Source organism: Mytilus trossulus, chromosome 14 (assembly GCF_036588685.1).
Source record: "Mytilus trossulus isolate FHL-02 chromosome 14, PNRI_Mtr1.1.1.hap1, whole genome shotgun sequence".
In the NCBI taxonomy this organism is placed as follows: domain Eukaryota; kingdom Metazoa; phylum Mollusca; class Bivalvia; order Mytilida; family Mytilidae; genus Mytilus; species Mytilus trossulus.
The window spans coordinates 15,742,908-15,761,731 of NC_086386.1; the positions used below are offsets into that span (position 1 = coordinate 15,742,908).

The 18,824-nt window shown below is 34.6% G+C and overlaps 1 protein-coding gene and 1 long non-coding RNA gene across 9 annotated transcripts in view; both read left to right on the forward strand.

Annotated features, from left to right (window-relative positions):
- Positions 1-18,824, forward strand: part of LOC134696397 (neurobeachin-like) — a 261,592-nt gene that overhangs the window by 42,198 nt on the left and 200,570 nt on the right. For all 8 annotated transcript variants that reach the window (XM_063558157.1, XM_063558151.1, XM_063558153.1 and 5 more), the window contains 3 exons: positions 172-293; positions 845-985; positions 1,504-1,640. In XM_063558157.1, coding sequence (XP_063414227.1) covers positions 172-293; positions 845-985; positions 1,504-1,640 — 400 coding nt within the window. The remainder of the gene's footprint in view (positions 1-171; positions 294-844; positions 986-1,503; positions 1,641-18,824) is intronic.
- LOC134696400 (uncharacterized) lies at positions 1,647-5,469 on the forward strand. The gene is made up of 3 exons (XR_010102943.1): positions 1,647-2,525; positions 3,239-3,344; positions 4,592-5,469. It is a non-coding gene; the product is annotated as an uncharacterized LOC134696400 (long non-coding RNA).

Consider the following 18,824-nt stretch of genomic DNA (forward strand, 5'->3'; position numbering starts at 1 on the left):
AATGTGAGTTGTTATTATTGCAATACCTACCCAGTCAAATTATTTGCATTTATAAACACCTCACAATAATTTATGAATTAACAGTATAGAATTTTACATGATAATTCCTGAAGTATTAACCTTAATCCTGACTATAGAATAAAAGTAGAGATTATATTATTTCCATTCCAGACCTGCAGATTTCTGGAAGTTAGATGTATGGGAGGATGATTCTAGGAGACGGAGAAGGATGATCAGGAATCCACATGGATCTACACATCCTGAGGCTACTCTAAAGGCAGCTATAGAACATGGTACCTATAATACTATAATATCCTATTTAATACAAATTTATTTCATCCTATATTAGAAAATTTGTAAGGTAAATGCAGTCATTGATATGAGTGCCTCCCATCTTCCCACCACGTTCCTCCATCTACTCACCACATTCATTATATAAGCAAATTTTCACATGGTTAGGTGCTACTGTAGCTTCTCAAATGTGATTTTGTTTTATTTCAATACATCTTTTAACTAAATATTGTCATAACAAATTCATTACAAATTTAAAATCATTTATTTCATATATATTAACTTTAAAATTTTCCCTATATATGAGCCCTTTAAGGTATAGTTCCTTCTCTTTTGTTGTTTCATTTATTTATGCAAACTATTTGGGAAAGGGGAAATAATCTTTAACTGTATTTACTCAAGTTCAATAGAAAATAAATAAATACTAATAAATAAACAGATCTAAGCAGTATTGGTATAAAAAAATGTTTATCCCATATTTTTTGATATTAATTATCAATGTCATACTTTATTAGAATATTGTTAATACTAATACAATCACTGATGATTACAGGAGCAGAAGAAGATGCAATAAACCAGGCTAGAGAAGCTTTCCATGCCCACCTATCAGCTCAGAAGAAGGTACAACAACAACCAGATTATACTGACGAAGAACTGATGATGGAAGAGAGAGATCTCGACCAGGAATTTAATGGTACGTGTAGGAATTGATTTATCACTGTAAAATATAATGAAAAAAAAAGAATGAAGTTGACCCAGAAAAAACTTCAATATTAATTGCTAAATAATAAAGTGAAAAATTTCAGACATTTTTTTTTCTATTATTAACTTTGTTATATGTTGAACTATTAAAATCATTATTGAAGATTGCAGTCTTAATTAAAATGCATATATTTGAAAACTTTATCAAAATGTAATTTGAATGCTGTTATAAAAGTTTATAAAAATTAGACCTTTTGTTTTCTGCTATTTTACAATCTAAGGTGGTGGAAGACATCTGATTCGTCTAAAGCAGACTAATAGTGTAAATGCTTATGTGGTTATTAGATATAGAAAAATTGACAAAACACAAACAAATAAAACTTGATGAGGAAAAGTGATACGCAGTTATTATCCCAATCACATTAAAAAAAATAAGCTTTTAAATAGGTTATATAACAAGGTCATTGGTAAACTTCTTCTAATATTATTTTATTTTTAAATTTATTTCAGGTCCTGTTGCTCTGTCCACCCCCTGTAAACTGATAGCCCCTGGAGTAGCTATTGCTGGTACCATGGCAATAACAAAGTCAGAACTTTACTTTGAGATTGACGAAGACAATGAAGAGAACAAGAAACACGATCCTAAGGTAAACAAACACAGGTGGTATATATGTGTTTTATGTCACGTAATTACAGGTGGTATATCTTTGTTTTATGTTATGTGTTAAAAACAGACAAGACATGTTCAATATCAAAACTACAGATGAAGCTGGAAAATTATTAAAAAAAATCATTATGGTTGTTGCTTCCCTTTGAAGTATATGATGTTTCTGTGTAGAATGTTCTCTTTTATTTCAGGTTGCTGTTTATAATGTAGGTATACTAATGACATTGAACATTTTACTATGAAAACATCATGTTTTTCAGTGTGAAGCAACACCATAGTGTTACTGATGATACAGTTGCAACTGCAAAATTGATAAATTGTTTTACAAATCTGAATTTTCTAAATTTATATTTTAATTGAGATTAAACTAGTTCAGTAACTTTAAGTGGTCATGAGTTTTATATGTGTGAATTTTTTTTTAGTAAGTATTGCATACACATAAAACCAATGATGATTTTGAAGTACTGGACAGTTCTATTGATGGAACGACATTCTGACCTCATCTGTAGTTACTATATCTAATCAGTTTCATGTTCTCTTTCAGCTCAGTATTTACCATGTATGATTTTATCCTGGTTTACACCCAGGGGAGTTCTAGTTTTTTTTTTCAGAAAGACTGTGAAATGGCTAGAACAGAAGTTTGGGCATGGTAGAAAGATTCGACCATTGTTTGTGAAATGGCCAGAACAGATGTTTGGGCATGGTAGAAAGATTTGACCATTGTTTGCACAGTATCCAGACAGTGAATGAACATTGAGAAGTTAAAAAGAGAAAACACTACTAACATTGCTTAGAAAGAACATGGATCTTAAAATATCTTGGACGTTATATTTTTCCAAATAATTCTACAGATATATTATGCTAGGTATGTTACTTTTACATGAATTTTTTTCTTAAAAATCATAAAATGTTAGAAATGAGACCGTTGACAGTTTAAAGTTTCAATTCAGATGAGTTTCCAATTATCTTTTTTTTGTAAATGAATAATTTCATGGGTCTTTTCCATAGATACTATTCCTTTATGTAACCCATGGTAGGCACTTCAAATTCCCATCTATGAGAAATGCTTTTTGTACAGTAAAAATGTAAATGATCTTGTATTGTCTTTATAGTTGGTAATTTTCAAATCCCTAATTCATTTACAATGAAGTTAGATCCTGAATTTGGGATGTTTTTCCTGGGTACTCCTGAATTCCAGTGTATTTGATGGCTCAATCTTGATGTCTCAAAAAAGGTCCTTCTGCCTGTCTTTATGAATAACACTATCTGGTATATAGGTTTGTGGTTCTTGCATGTTCTTTAAAATATATGTAAAAATGGTCAAATTATGTCCCTTTTTAACAAAAAAAATAACTATGCAATCTTTGTGTAATAAAATCTCGTTATATATTTATACAATTTTAAAATTTTGTACATATCTTGTAGTTATATTTCAGTATAGTATAAATCTCCTGGTTCTGTTAGCGTTTCATGATTTATGCCAAAGAAAGGGCCAAAACACATACATACTTCAAAATATCATGAAAATAGCTCACTTTATCAAATTTGTACTTTTTAATCCCCATGTTTTGCTTTTAGGTCATGAACTTGCAGTACAGCCAGAAAAATATATCGCTGACAAAGGATTTGTAAATAAGAAAGGGTTAACCTTTGCATCACATTAATCAGGAAACAAAGAGGACAGGTATGAAAAAAATAATATGTCACTTTCATCCTTAGTTTGGTTTTCTTTCTGCTTGTAAAGATTAGAAATATATATCTGTGTTCTGAACATTATTGAAAGTGCAGAGTAAAAAATACTGAACCTATGAAAGGAAAGATTTGATTTGATGATTAATGATCTCAGAAGTTGACCAATTATTGGATGTCTTCTGTATTTATTTATTTTCTATTTCTATATAATTGGGCTATATAGTCTCAGATTCAGATTTTTTATTTCTTATAAAACCAAGTTAATGGTAAAAAGAAAGATACTTTAACATATTATAATAACATACAGATTTTGCGCATGACAAGTTTGCACAAAACGAGTAACAAGAATGAGAGATTGGTGATCAACCTGGAGAACATACTTCTATATTGATAATTCTAATTAATTTACACAAATTTTTCAAATTTTATTTTAGGCTGATCTGTAGAATGAATAATGGGAGATAATCCCAATATATTTAGCAAGAGCCTTTAAAAGAATTGGATTATCTCCCTTATGCCACAATGTAAAATTGTAGCAGTTGCTGCATAGCATATAATTTCAAAAATCAAAATTATAAATTATGTTTATTCATCTTTTTTTAATAAGACAGAGATATTTGCTCTGTTTGTGAAAAAAAGGACACTGTACTTTTGGGTGTCCCAAATCAAAACCAGTAATCTGTTTCTGACTTTCAGATTTTTATTTACATTGCCACTATTTGTTTACAGTATTACCATTGTACATAACATGAATTTACCTGTGGTATTAATTTAAAATTATTTGACAATTAACCACTAAAGTTTTAAAGTTTAATTTTTATTTCAATTAACAAGTAAAAAACTATGATTTAGAACTTTGTAACTTTACAGTTTAACATACCTGAAATAATAGACAGTATTGAAAAATGATTACAGCCGCTAGATGAATATATTTATTTTCTTGCTGACACCTGCTTGACCTGAACAGCACAGGTACCATGATTTGTTATGGTTGAATAGACTAGAGAAATTGCTACAAAAAAGCCAAACAGTTTTGCACAACTATGTCTAGATCCAATATAGTTAGGATAGAATTTCTTTAAATGTGACTGGGTTTTTTCTAAGCTAATTTTAGGGTTTGAGTAGTTTGAAATTTCAAAATAATAGGATGGGGCCCCATCATCAACAAATGTAAATGGGGACAGTTTTCTTTTCATACAGGTGTACATTGTTCAATATCATGTCCTTTTTATTTTTCAGATATTAAAAATAGTCATGAGAGGAAGTAAAGTCGCCAAAAATTGGAAGAAAAGCAGATTGCTGTTTTTCAGGATAATCCAAATGTTATACCCAGTCATGAGCATGTCTTCAAACGTCATATGTTAATTTAAGAGCACATGTTGAAAACATAGATCAATTACCAACAGAACATATTTTTGGGATAAAAATGAAAATTACAAAAAGGCCAACATTGTTATGGCATAGGGATTATAATAACCTGATCTCTGTGATTGTTTTTTTTTAATTTGAAGGTCTATTTGAAAGCATTATTTAAATAGGTTCATTCAAACACAAATCTATCATTGAAATAAAATTGAGAATGGAAATGGGGAATGTGTCAAAGAAACAACAACCTTACCATAGAATAGACAACAGCAGAAGGTCACCAACAGGTCTTCAATAAAAGTCATATTGTTGAGGATAGGCATTTTTTAAATCAAAATCCTGGGAAGTTTCTGTGAAATCACTAAGGATGACAGACAACCCCAAAATTCACCAAGAAAAAAACATTGGACTCAACCATTTGACCCCTTATGTATAAGTTCTGTAAAATTACAAATATATTGAACTCGTATTAATTAGACAACTGAAATTTTTCCATTTAAGTATATACTTGAAGCACAAAGGGACATGAAATTTAGACTCTTCATAGTCAAATACATCTTTAATTGTAATACAGGCCATTAGCAATAAAGAACGAACAACCACTCAAATGTTTTGAATAAATAGAATCTGTATATTCACCACATGCCTATCAAAAAATTAACCAACAAGCACTACTCGGGAACTGCTAGTTATGATTCATAATACAATCAAAGACTTGACATTTGATCCTTTATTAACTTCTATTTCTTGAAAAGACACTAAGTAGATTTGTAAAACCTTCACTGGTTGAAAATAGTTAGGTCAATATTTTTTGAGTGACAGCAAGCTGTATTAAACTTATTGCACACTAATGTATATCTAATGTGAGTGACTGTGCCCCTATAAGACCTTTATTGTATACCTGTACTGTTTTAAGTAATTGAACATCCAAATTTATTTAACAGAAACAAATTTTTCTTATGTGTTTTAAATTTTGTTATGTTTGGTATGGAATACTACCAATATCTTTTAGAATATGAACATATGAATCTACAGTATTGAATAATACAGCAAAAGTGGCTGTCAGTTTTTAGCTCACCTGATCCTAGGGGCCAAGGGAGATTTTCTCATCAGATGGTGTCCATTGTGGTCTGTTTATTTTGACAAAACCCTTCTCCTCTGAAACTACTGTGCCAAATTTAAACTTAGCCACAATTATCATTGGGTATCTAGTTTATAAAAAACTTAGCCAATTACCACAAACAACATGGCTAAAATAGAACATAGGGGTAAAATGCCATTTCAAGTTTTTTTTGTTTTTTTTTAAAACAGCTGTAGAAAGAAAAAATCTGACATGGGCTGAAAAGATCAGAATGTTGAGATATACCTATTGTCTGTTTTCCTTAAAACTGTCAGACCAATTCTTTTAGGAATTTTTGCCCTTTAATGAGTACTAAATTTTTTATAGTGTCACATCATGTAAGATATTTTAGAATGCTTTTCTTTTATCTGGATTGAAATGCCTACAGATAAATTTGAAAAAACATTTTAATCAGACATACTTGTTATGATAAAGAAATACATTCTCCATTAAATATTTCAAAGTATTAATACACTAACAAAAGCTTTTTACCCATGCATGCTATGAAGGAGGGGTGAAGGGGTTATCAATCAGTCCTTTTGTATATTTGTTGCAAAAAATATCTTTACATTTTCCCCCAGAAACTACAATTAAGTATCCCTGGATGGTAGAAAGCTTCATGTGAGCATGCTTTACAGCTTATCAACTTCTTTTTTGTCATATACTTAATATTCTTAACCATTATGGCTATGCAAGATTAGCTGTTCAATGTTAGATTCCAAGATCTCATTAGGCATATAAAGTTTGCTTTGGTTTGGACCAATGGTTGCAGAGTTGCTTACTCAATCATATATACCCCACATCTCTTTTTGTTCATATCAATTTCCAAAATTGTGAACCATTCAATGGCAAATTAGGGAAATAAATGATAAACATAAATAATAATATTGAGGTATTAGTTACATGTACCAAGTCAAGTGAAAAAGGTTTAAAATTAAATATTTATTATCAATCCAACATCTTTGAATTAAAGATTTTTAAATACAATTACTTTTAGTTTATTAAACTGTTGAGCATTTATATGTATATGATAAAGTAGATTTGTTTTGGAAAATTAATGGTTGTATATTTCCTTATTGTAGGCAAACCTGTAAATGTCTGAATACATGAATTTATTTGTAAGCACTAATTCTTTAATTAGTCATGAATTGAAACCTTATAGTCAAAAACTTGTCTGTTATTATGAAATATGATGATAACAGAGACAAAAAGTTACATTTAATTTAAATTAATTAAGCATTTTAATTATGATTAAGTAAGAAATAAATACTCAAATTATGGTAATAAAATTAATTAGAGGAACAATAAATTATCAGTCCATCTAAGATATTATGAATGAAACCTACAAGATGCTAATCATTATGCAATGTCAACAAATACAATTGTCTTTGATGTGTAACGAAGTTGACATCCATTTGACATGCATGTGTTACCTCCCTTTTATGTGACTTCCCATAGTACCTTGTACACCTACTAAGTATGTATGGTTCAGGAAATATTGATGTTAGAACAGTGACTTTTAATGCTTCCTTCAAATTTCCTGTTGCCAAATTTTATTAAGACGTTTCCACAATAAATAAATTTCCATTATTGTAACTAGGGCGTTTATATAATTTCAGAATGCACTGTATTGACACCATTTGTATTAATTTTCAGTTTCATTTTGACAGAAAAATGGAGTAAGTCATTTTATGTGGTCTGGTCTAAGCTGTTATACAAAACAACCAACCAACAGAAGTTAACAGAAAGATAGTGTTGATGTCCCACTTTTGAAAATGATACATTTTATATTCTCTTTTGTAATTTTGGTGACCTCAACCTGGGACCAGTATATCTAACAATATTTATGTTCCTGTGTCAACCAATTCCAGTTCTTATTGTTGGATGCTTGCAATTATTAACATCAGTATAATAGTTAGGGTACCAGAAACACAGGCACTTGTCTCAGAAATTTTTTTTCCAATATATCTTATTATAGCATAATAAGGTATATATAAAAAAAAATTCTGAGACAAGTGCCTGTGACCAGAAAGTCTTCTGAACAAACTCTTTCTTTAACAATACAAATTATACCCTTGTACGCTTACTGACAATGAAAGCCACAAGTAACCAGAATAGAAGAGACAGAACACAGGTAAGCAAGAACTAACTTAAATCACATGATTAGAAGTCACATGAGCAGCAATTAATGATTTTGACTTCTCCACTCCATTCCTTTTTTTGAATGTTTGCCTCACACTGACTGAAACATGTGTCATCCCTTGTCTTGAATGTCTGCCTCACACTGGAACATGTGTCATCCATTGTCTTGAATGTTACCTCACACTGTAACATGTGTCATTCCTTGTCTTGAGTGTTACCTCACACTGTAACATGTGTCATCCATTGTCTTGAATGTTACCTCACACTGGGACATGTGTCATCCCTTGTCTTGAATGTTACCTCACACTGTAACATGTGTCATTCCTTGTCTTGAGTGTTACCTCACACTGGAACAAGTGTCATCCCTTGTCTTGAATGTTACCTCACACTGGAACATGTGTCATCCCTCGTCTTGAATATTACCTCACACTGGAACATGTGTCATCCCTTGTCTTGAATGTTACCTCACACTGGAGCATGTGTCATCTCTTGTCTTGAATGTTACCTCACACTGGAACATGTGTCATCCCTTTTCTTGAATGTAACCACACACTGGAGCATGTGTCATCGCTTGTCTTGAATGTTACCTCACACTGGAACATGTGTCATCCCTTGTCTTGATTGTTTGCCTCACACTGGAACATGTGTCATCCCTTGTCTTGATTGTTTGCCTCACACTGGAACATGTGTCATCGCTTGTCTTGAATGTTACATCACACTGGAACAAGTGTCATCCCTTGTCTTGAATGTTACCTCACACTGGAACATGTGTCATCGCTTGTCTTGAATGGTACCTCACATTGGGACAAATGCCATCCCTTGTCTTGAGTGTTACCTCACACTGGAACAAGTGTCACCCCTTGTCTTGAATGTAACCTCACACTGGAACATGTGTCATCCCTCGTCTTGAATATTACCTCACACTGGAACATGTGTCATCCCTTGTCTTGAATGTTACCTCACACTGGAGCATGTGTCATCCCTTGTCTTGAATGTTACCTCACACTTGAACATTTGTCATCCCTTGTCTTGAATGTTACCTCACACTGGAACATGTGTCATCCCTTGTCTTGAATATTACCTCACACTGGAACATGTGTCATCCCTTGTCTTGAATATTACCTCACACTGGAACATGTGTCATCCCTTTTCTTGAATGTTACCTCACACTGGAGCATGTGTCATCTCTTGTCTTGAATGTTACCTCACACTGGAACATGTGTCATCCCTTTTCTTGAATGTTACCTCACACTGGAGCATGTGTCATCGCTTGTCTTGAATGTTACCTCACACTGGAACATGTGTAATCGCTTGTCTTGAATGTTACATCACACCGGAACAAGTGTCATCCCTTGTCTTGAATGTTACCTCACACTGGAACATGTGTCATCTCTTGTCTTGAATGGTACCTCACATTGGGACAAGTGCCATCCCTTGTCTTGAGTGTTACCTCACACTGGAACAATTGTCATCCCTTGTCTTGAATATTACCTCACATTGGAAGAAGTGTCATCCCTTGTCTTGAATGTTACCTCACACTGGAGCATGTGTCATCCCTTGTCTTGAATGTTTGCCTCACATTGGAACATGTGTCACCCCTTGTCTTGAATGTTACCTCACACTGGGACATGTGTATTCCCTTGTCTTGAATGTTACCTCACACTGGAGCATGTGTCATCCCTTGTCTTGAATGTTTGCTTCACATTGGAACATGTGTCACCCTTTATCTTGAATGTTACCTTACACTGGAACATGTGTCATCCCTTGTCTTGAATGTTACCTCACACTGGGACATGTGTCACCCCTTGTCTTGAATGTTACCTCACACTGGGACATGTGTCATCCCTGGTCTTGAATGTTACCTCACACTGGGACATGTGTCATCGCTTGTCTTGAATGTTACCTCACACTGGGACATGTGTCATCCCTTGTCTTGAATGTTACCTCACACTGGGACATGTGTCATCCCTTGTCTTGAATGTTACCTCACACTGGAACAATTGTCATCGTAGTCTCAGCCTCATAAACGTTTAGTCCAAGTACCATTCTCACTTTGCAACAGGTATCTAAATTTGATATATAGTATACCTGAGGTGTCAGGTGATGCCATATATACCGTCCAATGGCTGTCAATTGTTGTCAATAAAAGTGAAATGATTGGTAATTTCATGTCGAGTAATACATGTACAGTATCTTGCCTTATGCCGGTCACTTTTCAACTGTCTGGTTCATTTGTCAATTTAGTTCTCGTGAGTTTTAAAAAGTAATTTTAAGGTAAGGGTGCATCACATTTTTTGAGTTTAGTTGATTGATGTTTCAAATTAGAATTCCTGTGGGGACTTGAGTGTACACACTCATTGCTAACTTTTTGTTTTCTTATGAAAGGGGGAAATCGTACAGAACCTCAAAGCCAAATTATGTCTTAAATTTTCCCTTTTCATTCATATATTTGTGATGACCTTTCGCTCAATTTTTCCAATGTAAATGAGTGCTTTCATCTCAAACATCTCAGTGAACTTGAGTACATACCTTAGATGATATAAGCAATTGACCGATTTCATCATAACTTAACCTAATGTTTATGATTCATTGATCATTGTAAAAAATTCTATCATAAGGTCGGTTTCTCAGAAAATATAAACAAAATCAACTATATTTGGTGTATGATATAATTGCTAGGTGTATATATGCTCTTCACTCCTGGTGGGGCATAAAGTCACCATAAGATTTCGCCAACCAGTTCTGTCTTTAGCCTTTGTTTCGGCTACTGACTCCCCAGGTAATGTTAAGCTGCTTCAGTTCTGCTTCAATCGTTCGACACCAGGTGGTTTTGGGTCTTCCCTGTGGTATTCATCTAAGAGCTATCCTGGTTATATTGGACACATGCATCCTTAGAAAATCCCCAGTCATCTGAAACGTCTCTGTTGTATTTTATGTATTTTATCTAGGATACTTGTGGACTTAATCATTTCAAGGAGATGTACATCTTCAATACACTTGTGGACTTAATCATTTCAAGGAGATGTTCATCTTCAATACAGTTTGGCTAGAAGATTTTGCATATTCGCCTCATACAATCGTGGTGAAAATTTTAGAGCTATCTCGTATCTGTATTTGTTACTCTTCAGCATTCAATTTCATACAGAAGGACGTATTTAACAGTACATGTACTGTTGTATAGTCATCTTTGTTTTCCTGTTGTATTGTTTTGACTTCCAAATTGATCTTTGTCATTGAAATGCAGATCTTTCCTTGGTTTAGGCTAACCTACTTTTAATGTCTTTTTTGTGTTGGATCTTCTGTACTAACCACAGTTCCTATATAAGTAAATGTATCTACCTGTTGGATCGTCCAAAGGGTCTCTTTGTGTAAACTGTCGAATGCTTTATTGAAAGCGATTAAGTTGATATATAGAGGTGGCTTCCCTAATATACCGTATAGCGGGTTATTTTCGCGGGGTGTAAATTTTCGCTTATTTTCGCGGATAGAAGAAAATCGCCAAAATAAATTCCGCCAAATTAAAGTAGTACATGCAAAGGTATTAATAAAAGTTTTCATCCGCCAAAATAATAACCGCTTAACTATTTCGTATACCTTGTTCAATGAAAATCGCGAAATTTTACACCCGCGAAAATAACCCGCTATACGGTACATTGCTCAAAGATGTTCTTAAGAGCAAGTATCGGATCAATGCATCCTTTCCCGTTTCTAAATCAAGCTTGTTCCTGTCTCAACCTGTCTTCCAGTTCAGAGTTTATCCTGTTTAACAGTATTCTGCACAGCACTTTACTTGGGATAAAGAGTAATGTTATCCCTCTCCAGTTGTCACAATTCCCAAGATCGCCATTCTTCGTTAGTTTAATGATGAGACGTTTTACACAGTCTTCTGTGATTTTATTTTCTTCCCACATGTCTGTGAAGATACCATTTAGAATCATATTCAAAACAGTGTGGTCCTGGCCATTGATTGACGACCTAAATTATCCCATTGACTGGGACAGATTAGTGAACGTTTGTCGGTACAACCACTGCTCACTATGTACTTGTTAAAGACACTGAATCTGTGGGATCACCAAAGGTTCTCAACACCTAAATAAAGCAATTCGAAAAACGAATCCGGAATAATACAATGTGTTGATTTATATCAATAATATAAATCAAAACATAAAGGTTATTCCTGAATAATTTTTCGAATTCTTTTATTATTAGAGGCGTTAAGAACCTTTGGTGATCCCACAGTTTAAATTCTATAATAAGTAAGAAGTGAGCAATGGTCGTTACAGACAAACGTTCACCTAGTCTGTCCCAGTCAATGAGATAATTTAGATCGTCAATCAATGGCCAGGACCACACTGTTTTGAATATGATTCTAGTATGACTTGCTTTGTTGATGTCGGCTTTGAGTAGTTCAGCTTGAGGTCCATCTATACTTGCTGCTTTTCCTGATTTCATGGATTTAATTGCCTTTGTTATTTCTTCTTAAGATGGCGAGTAGGTGCTTATATCTAGATTTTTAAGTTAGGGTGCTCCATGAAATTCTTTTATTGGCTCTGGTCTATTTAAAACAGATGTGTCCTACCGAACGTGCTGCCTATTCCTTTTCAGTTGTGAAGATTTTTTAAATTTTTTTTTTGCTTTAACTGGGGGTGGTTGTTTGGATTGTCCTCATAGTTCTTTTGTGATCTTGTAGACTACTTCTAAATCCCTTCTGATGGCAGCTTTTTTTTTCTTGTTCAGTTCGTTCCTCCGGATAGTTTCCTTTGTCTTTTCTAGCTCTTTTCTTTACCTCCTTATCTTTCTCTAAATATTCTTTCTGTGTTTGTTCTTTTAATATATATGATCTAGTACTGAGGACCTTTGTTTTTAGTTTTACTCTTTCATCGATTGCCTTCCATATGCATGTATCTGCCATATGCATGTATCTGATGTCAACCATTTTATATTGCTGCTCTTTCGGAAGCTAATGCGCTTTTCACATGTGCTTTGGTACACCTCTTCGATATTTGCCAATTTCTTTTCCATGGAACTGTCTTCAGTTTGATCAAGATCATCTAAAGCTCGAAATCTGTTTCTGCGTTCAATGACAAACTTTTGTTTGATTTCAGGTTCTTTCAGACGGTTGACATTGATGATCTTTCTTGCAGGTTTGTTGTTGTCTTGTACCTTTTTCAGCTTCAGTTGGACTTTAGCTTTAACTAAATAATGGTCACTGTTCACATCTGCTACTCTAAATATTTTTGGGTATCGAGTAATAAAAGTCTCCATTTACCATTTATGATAATGTGGTCAATCTGATTTTTGTCCCTTTGGTTTGGAGAATTCTCTGTAATTTTGTGTGTCTTAAATAGCTAGGGTTTCTCCAGTTACTTCATTAGTTAGTGAACACGTATTTGCCAGTCTCGCTCCATTCTCATGCATTACGCCATGACCTTTTCCAATAGCTCTTTTGTGTTCTGTATTTACTTTCCCAACCTTAGCATTTTGGTCTCTTATAATAAGAAGGACATCATGTTGTGGTGTTTTGCTAATTTGTGCCTGAAGAGCTTCATAATTGGCGTCTTTTATTTATTCTTTTGCACTGATATCGTTCGTAGGTGAGTTACACTGAATACGGTAATTGTTGTCATGATATAGCTGGAATTAAAACAAGCTCTGATCAATCGCTCGTTTATAGGTTCAAATTCTATCAAGATCTTTGTACATTCCTTATTTATTATTATTAATACTCCTTCAGTATGTTGGTTGTCATTTCTGTCGGGAGTATATGATGATATGGCTCTGTGTGATTATTTTTCCTGACTGTCAACTTGGACTCTATCCACTTGCATTCACTGATGCCTAATATTCCTAGTTTTTACCTTTCCATCTATCTTATGACTTGCGCAGTTTTTGAGACATGGAACATAGTTCTCACATTCCACTCGCCAATAATCTTTATGGTCTTTTTTTATTCATGATATTCTGGTTCCTGTCCAAGGCCTCCCGAGTTCGACTTTCTCCTTGAACAATTATTTGCTACCTACCTGTGCAGCCTGTCGTCCCATGAATACCTACTGCTTGTTGATTTCTTGTTTATTTCTGTAATCTTTTATTTTATAAGATGAGGTTATTAGTCTCATGTTTAACCCCCAACTTTGAGGGCCAGGGGTTTTGTCATTCAGGTTCGTGTCCTCTTTATCAGTTGCCTTGCTGGGCTGATGAGCGTTGATCTACCCAGTTTGTTAAGATCTTTTCCTAGACAAGTTGCCTTACATAGCCTGGCTGAATATTTACCCATAGCTGGGGCAATGTTGCTGAGTGTTACGGCATATCTACACACCGGTGGGCCTAAACACGGCATCTCAGGGGTCCTTGCTACTCAAAGATCCTCTGCAGTTTAGCCTAGGATACTAAACCCAAGTTACCATGTGTTGTCGCTGGAAGGCACTGTAGAGGTCTAACTCTTACTAAAAAGAATGACGCGCTCGGCTCTCTGTTTCTACTACAGGTACATGTAAGCTAGTCGGCGGCAGAGTAGAGTCTTCGATTCTCCCGCACTAAACGCATATCCAATCCATGTAGTAAAACTACCACTAGCACATCAGTTTATAGGGCCACTATATTTAGTGTATGAATAATTGTTAGGTGTTCATGCTTGTCTTGCAGGTTTTATATTACCTTGCCTTGTCATGGTTTATTGATCAATGATTTTATGGTTTTGTCAGAGTTACATATACTATGAGCAATGGTTAACTTAATTAAGTGTATACAACGATTTTAAGATTCAGCCAGGGATCATCAGAACTTAACCTTAGTTTCATGGTCAATTGTGGTTACAAAAGTTATTATTATGTCTTTTTCTCCAACTACAAGCAACATTGCCACTAGACTAGATCTAGGCTGGCAGGGATCCTTTTACCTTTGCCTGATGTTATAGTTCTTTCGTCAAATTTCAAATTCATGATTATGTATTTTTCTTGGATTCTCCAAGGCTTACTTTATTTGGGAGGCGAATACGTGTGTCGGTCTGGTTCCTCTGATTCATTGGTTTCATGAGTTTTGTCGTTTATAAGTAAAAGACCAGCTATAATATTTGGTTGTATAGAATGATTCATTATGTATGGTAAAGACGTTAAGATGTTCGGCTGGTTTTGTTTTGTTTACTCACTTACTTACTTAGTCCTTGCTATGCCTTATGGCACATAGGGCAAGGACAAGTTTTCTCCACTCTTCTCGGTTGCTTGCTTTTCTTTCACCCGTGCCCCAGGTATATCCTCTTTCCTTTAGCTCATTTTCTATGGTGCGTCTCCATGTGGTTTTAGGTCGGCCTCTTTTTCTTTTCCCCTCTGGTGTCCATCTAAGTGCTACCTTGGTCGTGTCATAAGTTGGTTTGCATATAACATGACCAAGCCACCCCCATCTTTTTTGTATTAGCAAAGTCGCCATGTCGTTGGTGCTGGTCATCTTATGTAGATCTTTGTTGGAGATTTTGTTTGGCCAGAATATTCTCATTATCTTCCGCAGGCATGTGTTAATGAAGCTGGAGAGTCTGTTGATATCTTTGTCAGTCATTCTCCAGCACTCTGAACCATATAGGAGTACAGATAATACACAGATGTTGTAGAGCCTGAGCTTGGTCTTCTTTGAAAAGGCTGCTGTTTTCCAGATGTTGCCTAATCTTATGAATGCGGATCTAGCTTTTCCTATCCTAATCTTAATATCTCTTTCAGCACCACCTTCTGTTGTTATACAACTGCCTAGATAGTTGACTGAGTCTACTGTTTCCAGCTGTTTACCTTCTATAAATATTATAGGTTGTCTCACTGTATTGAGGTACATTAACTTTGTCTTTTTGGCATTGATCTTAAGCCCGGTCATTTTAGCTGTTTCTTCTAGTTTTTTGGTCTTCTCCTGCATATGGTTTTCGGTATGGGATAAAAGTGCTAAATCATCAACATAGTCGGTGTCCTCAAGCGTGGAACAAAGTGTCCATCTCAGTCCGGTGTTACTTTCTGCTAGGGTTGTTCTCATTACCCAATTATAGCAATTATAAACAGCACAGATGATATAACACATCCTTGCCTCACTCCTGATTTAACATGGAAACAAGTATCAGCTTCAGAGTTGATGGTACATGAGAAGTTTGTATAGAACTGCTTGATGAGTTGCACTATCTTACTTGGTATTCCATAGTTTCTCAGAATTCCCCAAAGACTTTCTCTGTGTAAGCTGTCAAACGCTTTCCCGAAGTCCACAAAATTTACTAGAAGTTTTCTCTGCCACTCATGATAGTGTTCTAAGATGTTACTTAGTACAAATATGAAACCAGCTTGTTCTTGTCTTAGTTTTTTATCCACAGCCTGTAATTCTTGATATCAAAATTTTAGAGAAGACCTTACTTGGAATAGATAGTAAGGTAATTCCTCTCCAGTTGTTGCAGTTAGTTAAGTCTCCTGATTTTGGAATTGTTATGATGTTGCCTTCAGACCAACTGTTAGGAATAACAGCTTGTTCTCATATTTTCTGGAATACTGGATGTAAAGTTTCCGCTGCTAGCACTGGATATATATCTTAAAAAGTTCTGTATTTAGTTGGTCTGTACCAGGTGCCTTTTTGTTTTTTCAAGCTTTTAATGGCTTTCTGTATTTCTTGTTTTGAAGGTGGATCTGTGTCTATTTCAAGGTCTAAGGGTGCCTCAGGAATAATTGCTAGATTATCTGGATCTTTTCGATTAAGAACCTCTTGAAAATGTTCCTTCCATCTCAAATATTGATCTCGTTCTGTTGTTAGCATGTTGTTATTTTTGTCTTTAATTGGCATATTAATCTTTGCTTTTTTACCACTTAGTTTGTTTTGCTTACCTTGGCTATATTTTAGGGTTGGTATACATTTTGCTCGTCATGATGAGGCCATTTTCTTAGCTGCTTAACGTTTCTATAGATCAATTGCGTTTAGAAGAACTCAAAAGTTTTATATTTGAGAAGGTAGAAGACTTTACTGATTCATTTCTTGTATACAGCTGTATGGCCAGAAGTTCTCGGCATATGGTAGTTCTCGATTTTGTTTTGGCGTATGACAGATCTCGATTTTTTTTGGTATATGACAATTCTCGGTTTTGTTTAAACGGTTCAGTAACCTCTTTAAAACTAATGATTATTTTGTCATTTAATTATGTATACATCACAGGACAACTAAATTTGGTATACTATTAGAATCATTGCATGATATACTTTTCCGTCTGATAGGGTTCGTCTTGCCTGAACTGCATGTACATGTTTCATTGGTGATCGTTTACGATGTCTTAATTTAATTGATCCGTTTCTCCATGGAAGTATTATAGCGTCTCATTTCAACTCATTTTGGATGATTCATTGGGCGACGTTTTTTATTTCTACAGCGGTGGCGGCGTAAGACATCTCTTATACGATGAAATATCAATATCTTGTATACCCATTCCGTGTGGCATATGTCCTTTGACCTTAACCTACTAGTATATATAGTTATCAATGTTCAGTGACTGCTTACAAATCTCAATTTTCTAGATATCATGGGAAGGAATACATGTCACATGACCTTTTCCTCAGTTCGTGGTATAATGAGAGGCGTAAAGTTTTAGTGATGAGGTCCGTTTCTCATATACAATACGCAATAGATCAACTATATGCGGTCGAAAGAATGCTTGTGAGTTGCAAATGTTTGTCTGACATGGTTCATCTGACCTTGGCATAGTTTTCATAGTTCATTTGTCAGCATAAAATTGCATGGTTTGGTAGCTGTTCAGACACGAAAAGAGGGGCGAAAGATACCACAGGGACATCCAAATATATTTCGCTGCAAAGGGGCCGCTAAAATGCTGCATAGTTTGTAGGTATGTTTGTCTCGTCTGTGATGAAAGAGAATTTTGTCTCATTTACGAGACATACGGGTTACAAACCAGTGGCGACTAAACTATCTGTTTAAAGATTAAACTATAATTTGTTTTGTTTTGTGATATACTCATTATTATTCTAACTATGAGTATTAGAATAACTTTATTCGAAATAGTTGATCCTTACATTGTCTGCATCCGAACACTTTCAAGCAGTATGTGAACTATGTTTCAGTGTAAGGAATGATTGCAAGGACGTTGTACATGTCCGACCGGCAAATTTTATCTCACCTTGGCCTCATTTTTTCGTTCAATGACCAATGTTTGTATTTTTGATCTGTTTCTCAGATACTATAAGCAACATGTCAACTATAATTGGTTTATGCAATGATTGTTGTATATTGAACATGTCTGTCGGACAGTGTTCGTCTGACCTTGACCATCAATGGTAAATGTTAATATTCTGTGTAATTGAAATTCAATCATAATTAGTAAAACAGGCGAGGCATTTCAGCGTATGCACTCTTGTTCCAGCTATAACAATTTATAGGGCAACTGTACATCGAATTGCGGTTGTAAGGTATATATTCATATTCGACATGGTTCATCTGACCTTGACATTACGCTCAAGGGTCATTCAAAATCATTGATGATGTGAAGCTGGTGTGCTACTTATAGTAAGACATAAGTCGTTCTTAAAGAACTTCAAGATAAAATTCAATCATACACAAAAAAAGCAGACAACATTTCAACGTATGCACTGTTTTCAATATAACCGGTTACTCTGACCTGCCTGCAATTAGGTATATAAGCCAAAAGGGTGCGCAACATTACTCTTTGGATTGTCGGTCTTTCAAATGAATGTAGAGATCCAAGTTTTAAATAGGTGTTTCTGCATTTCTGTGTTTTATCAAACATAAACCAAACTTATATATATATATATATAGGAGATTGGATCTAATTTGAAAAAACTGACAAACCTCTACAAAATCGACCAC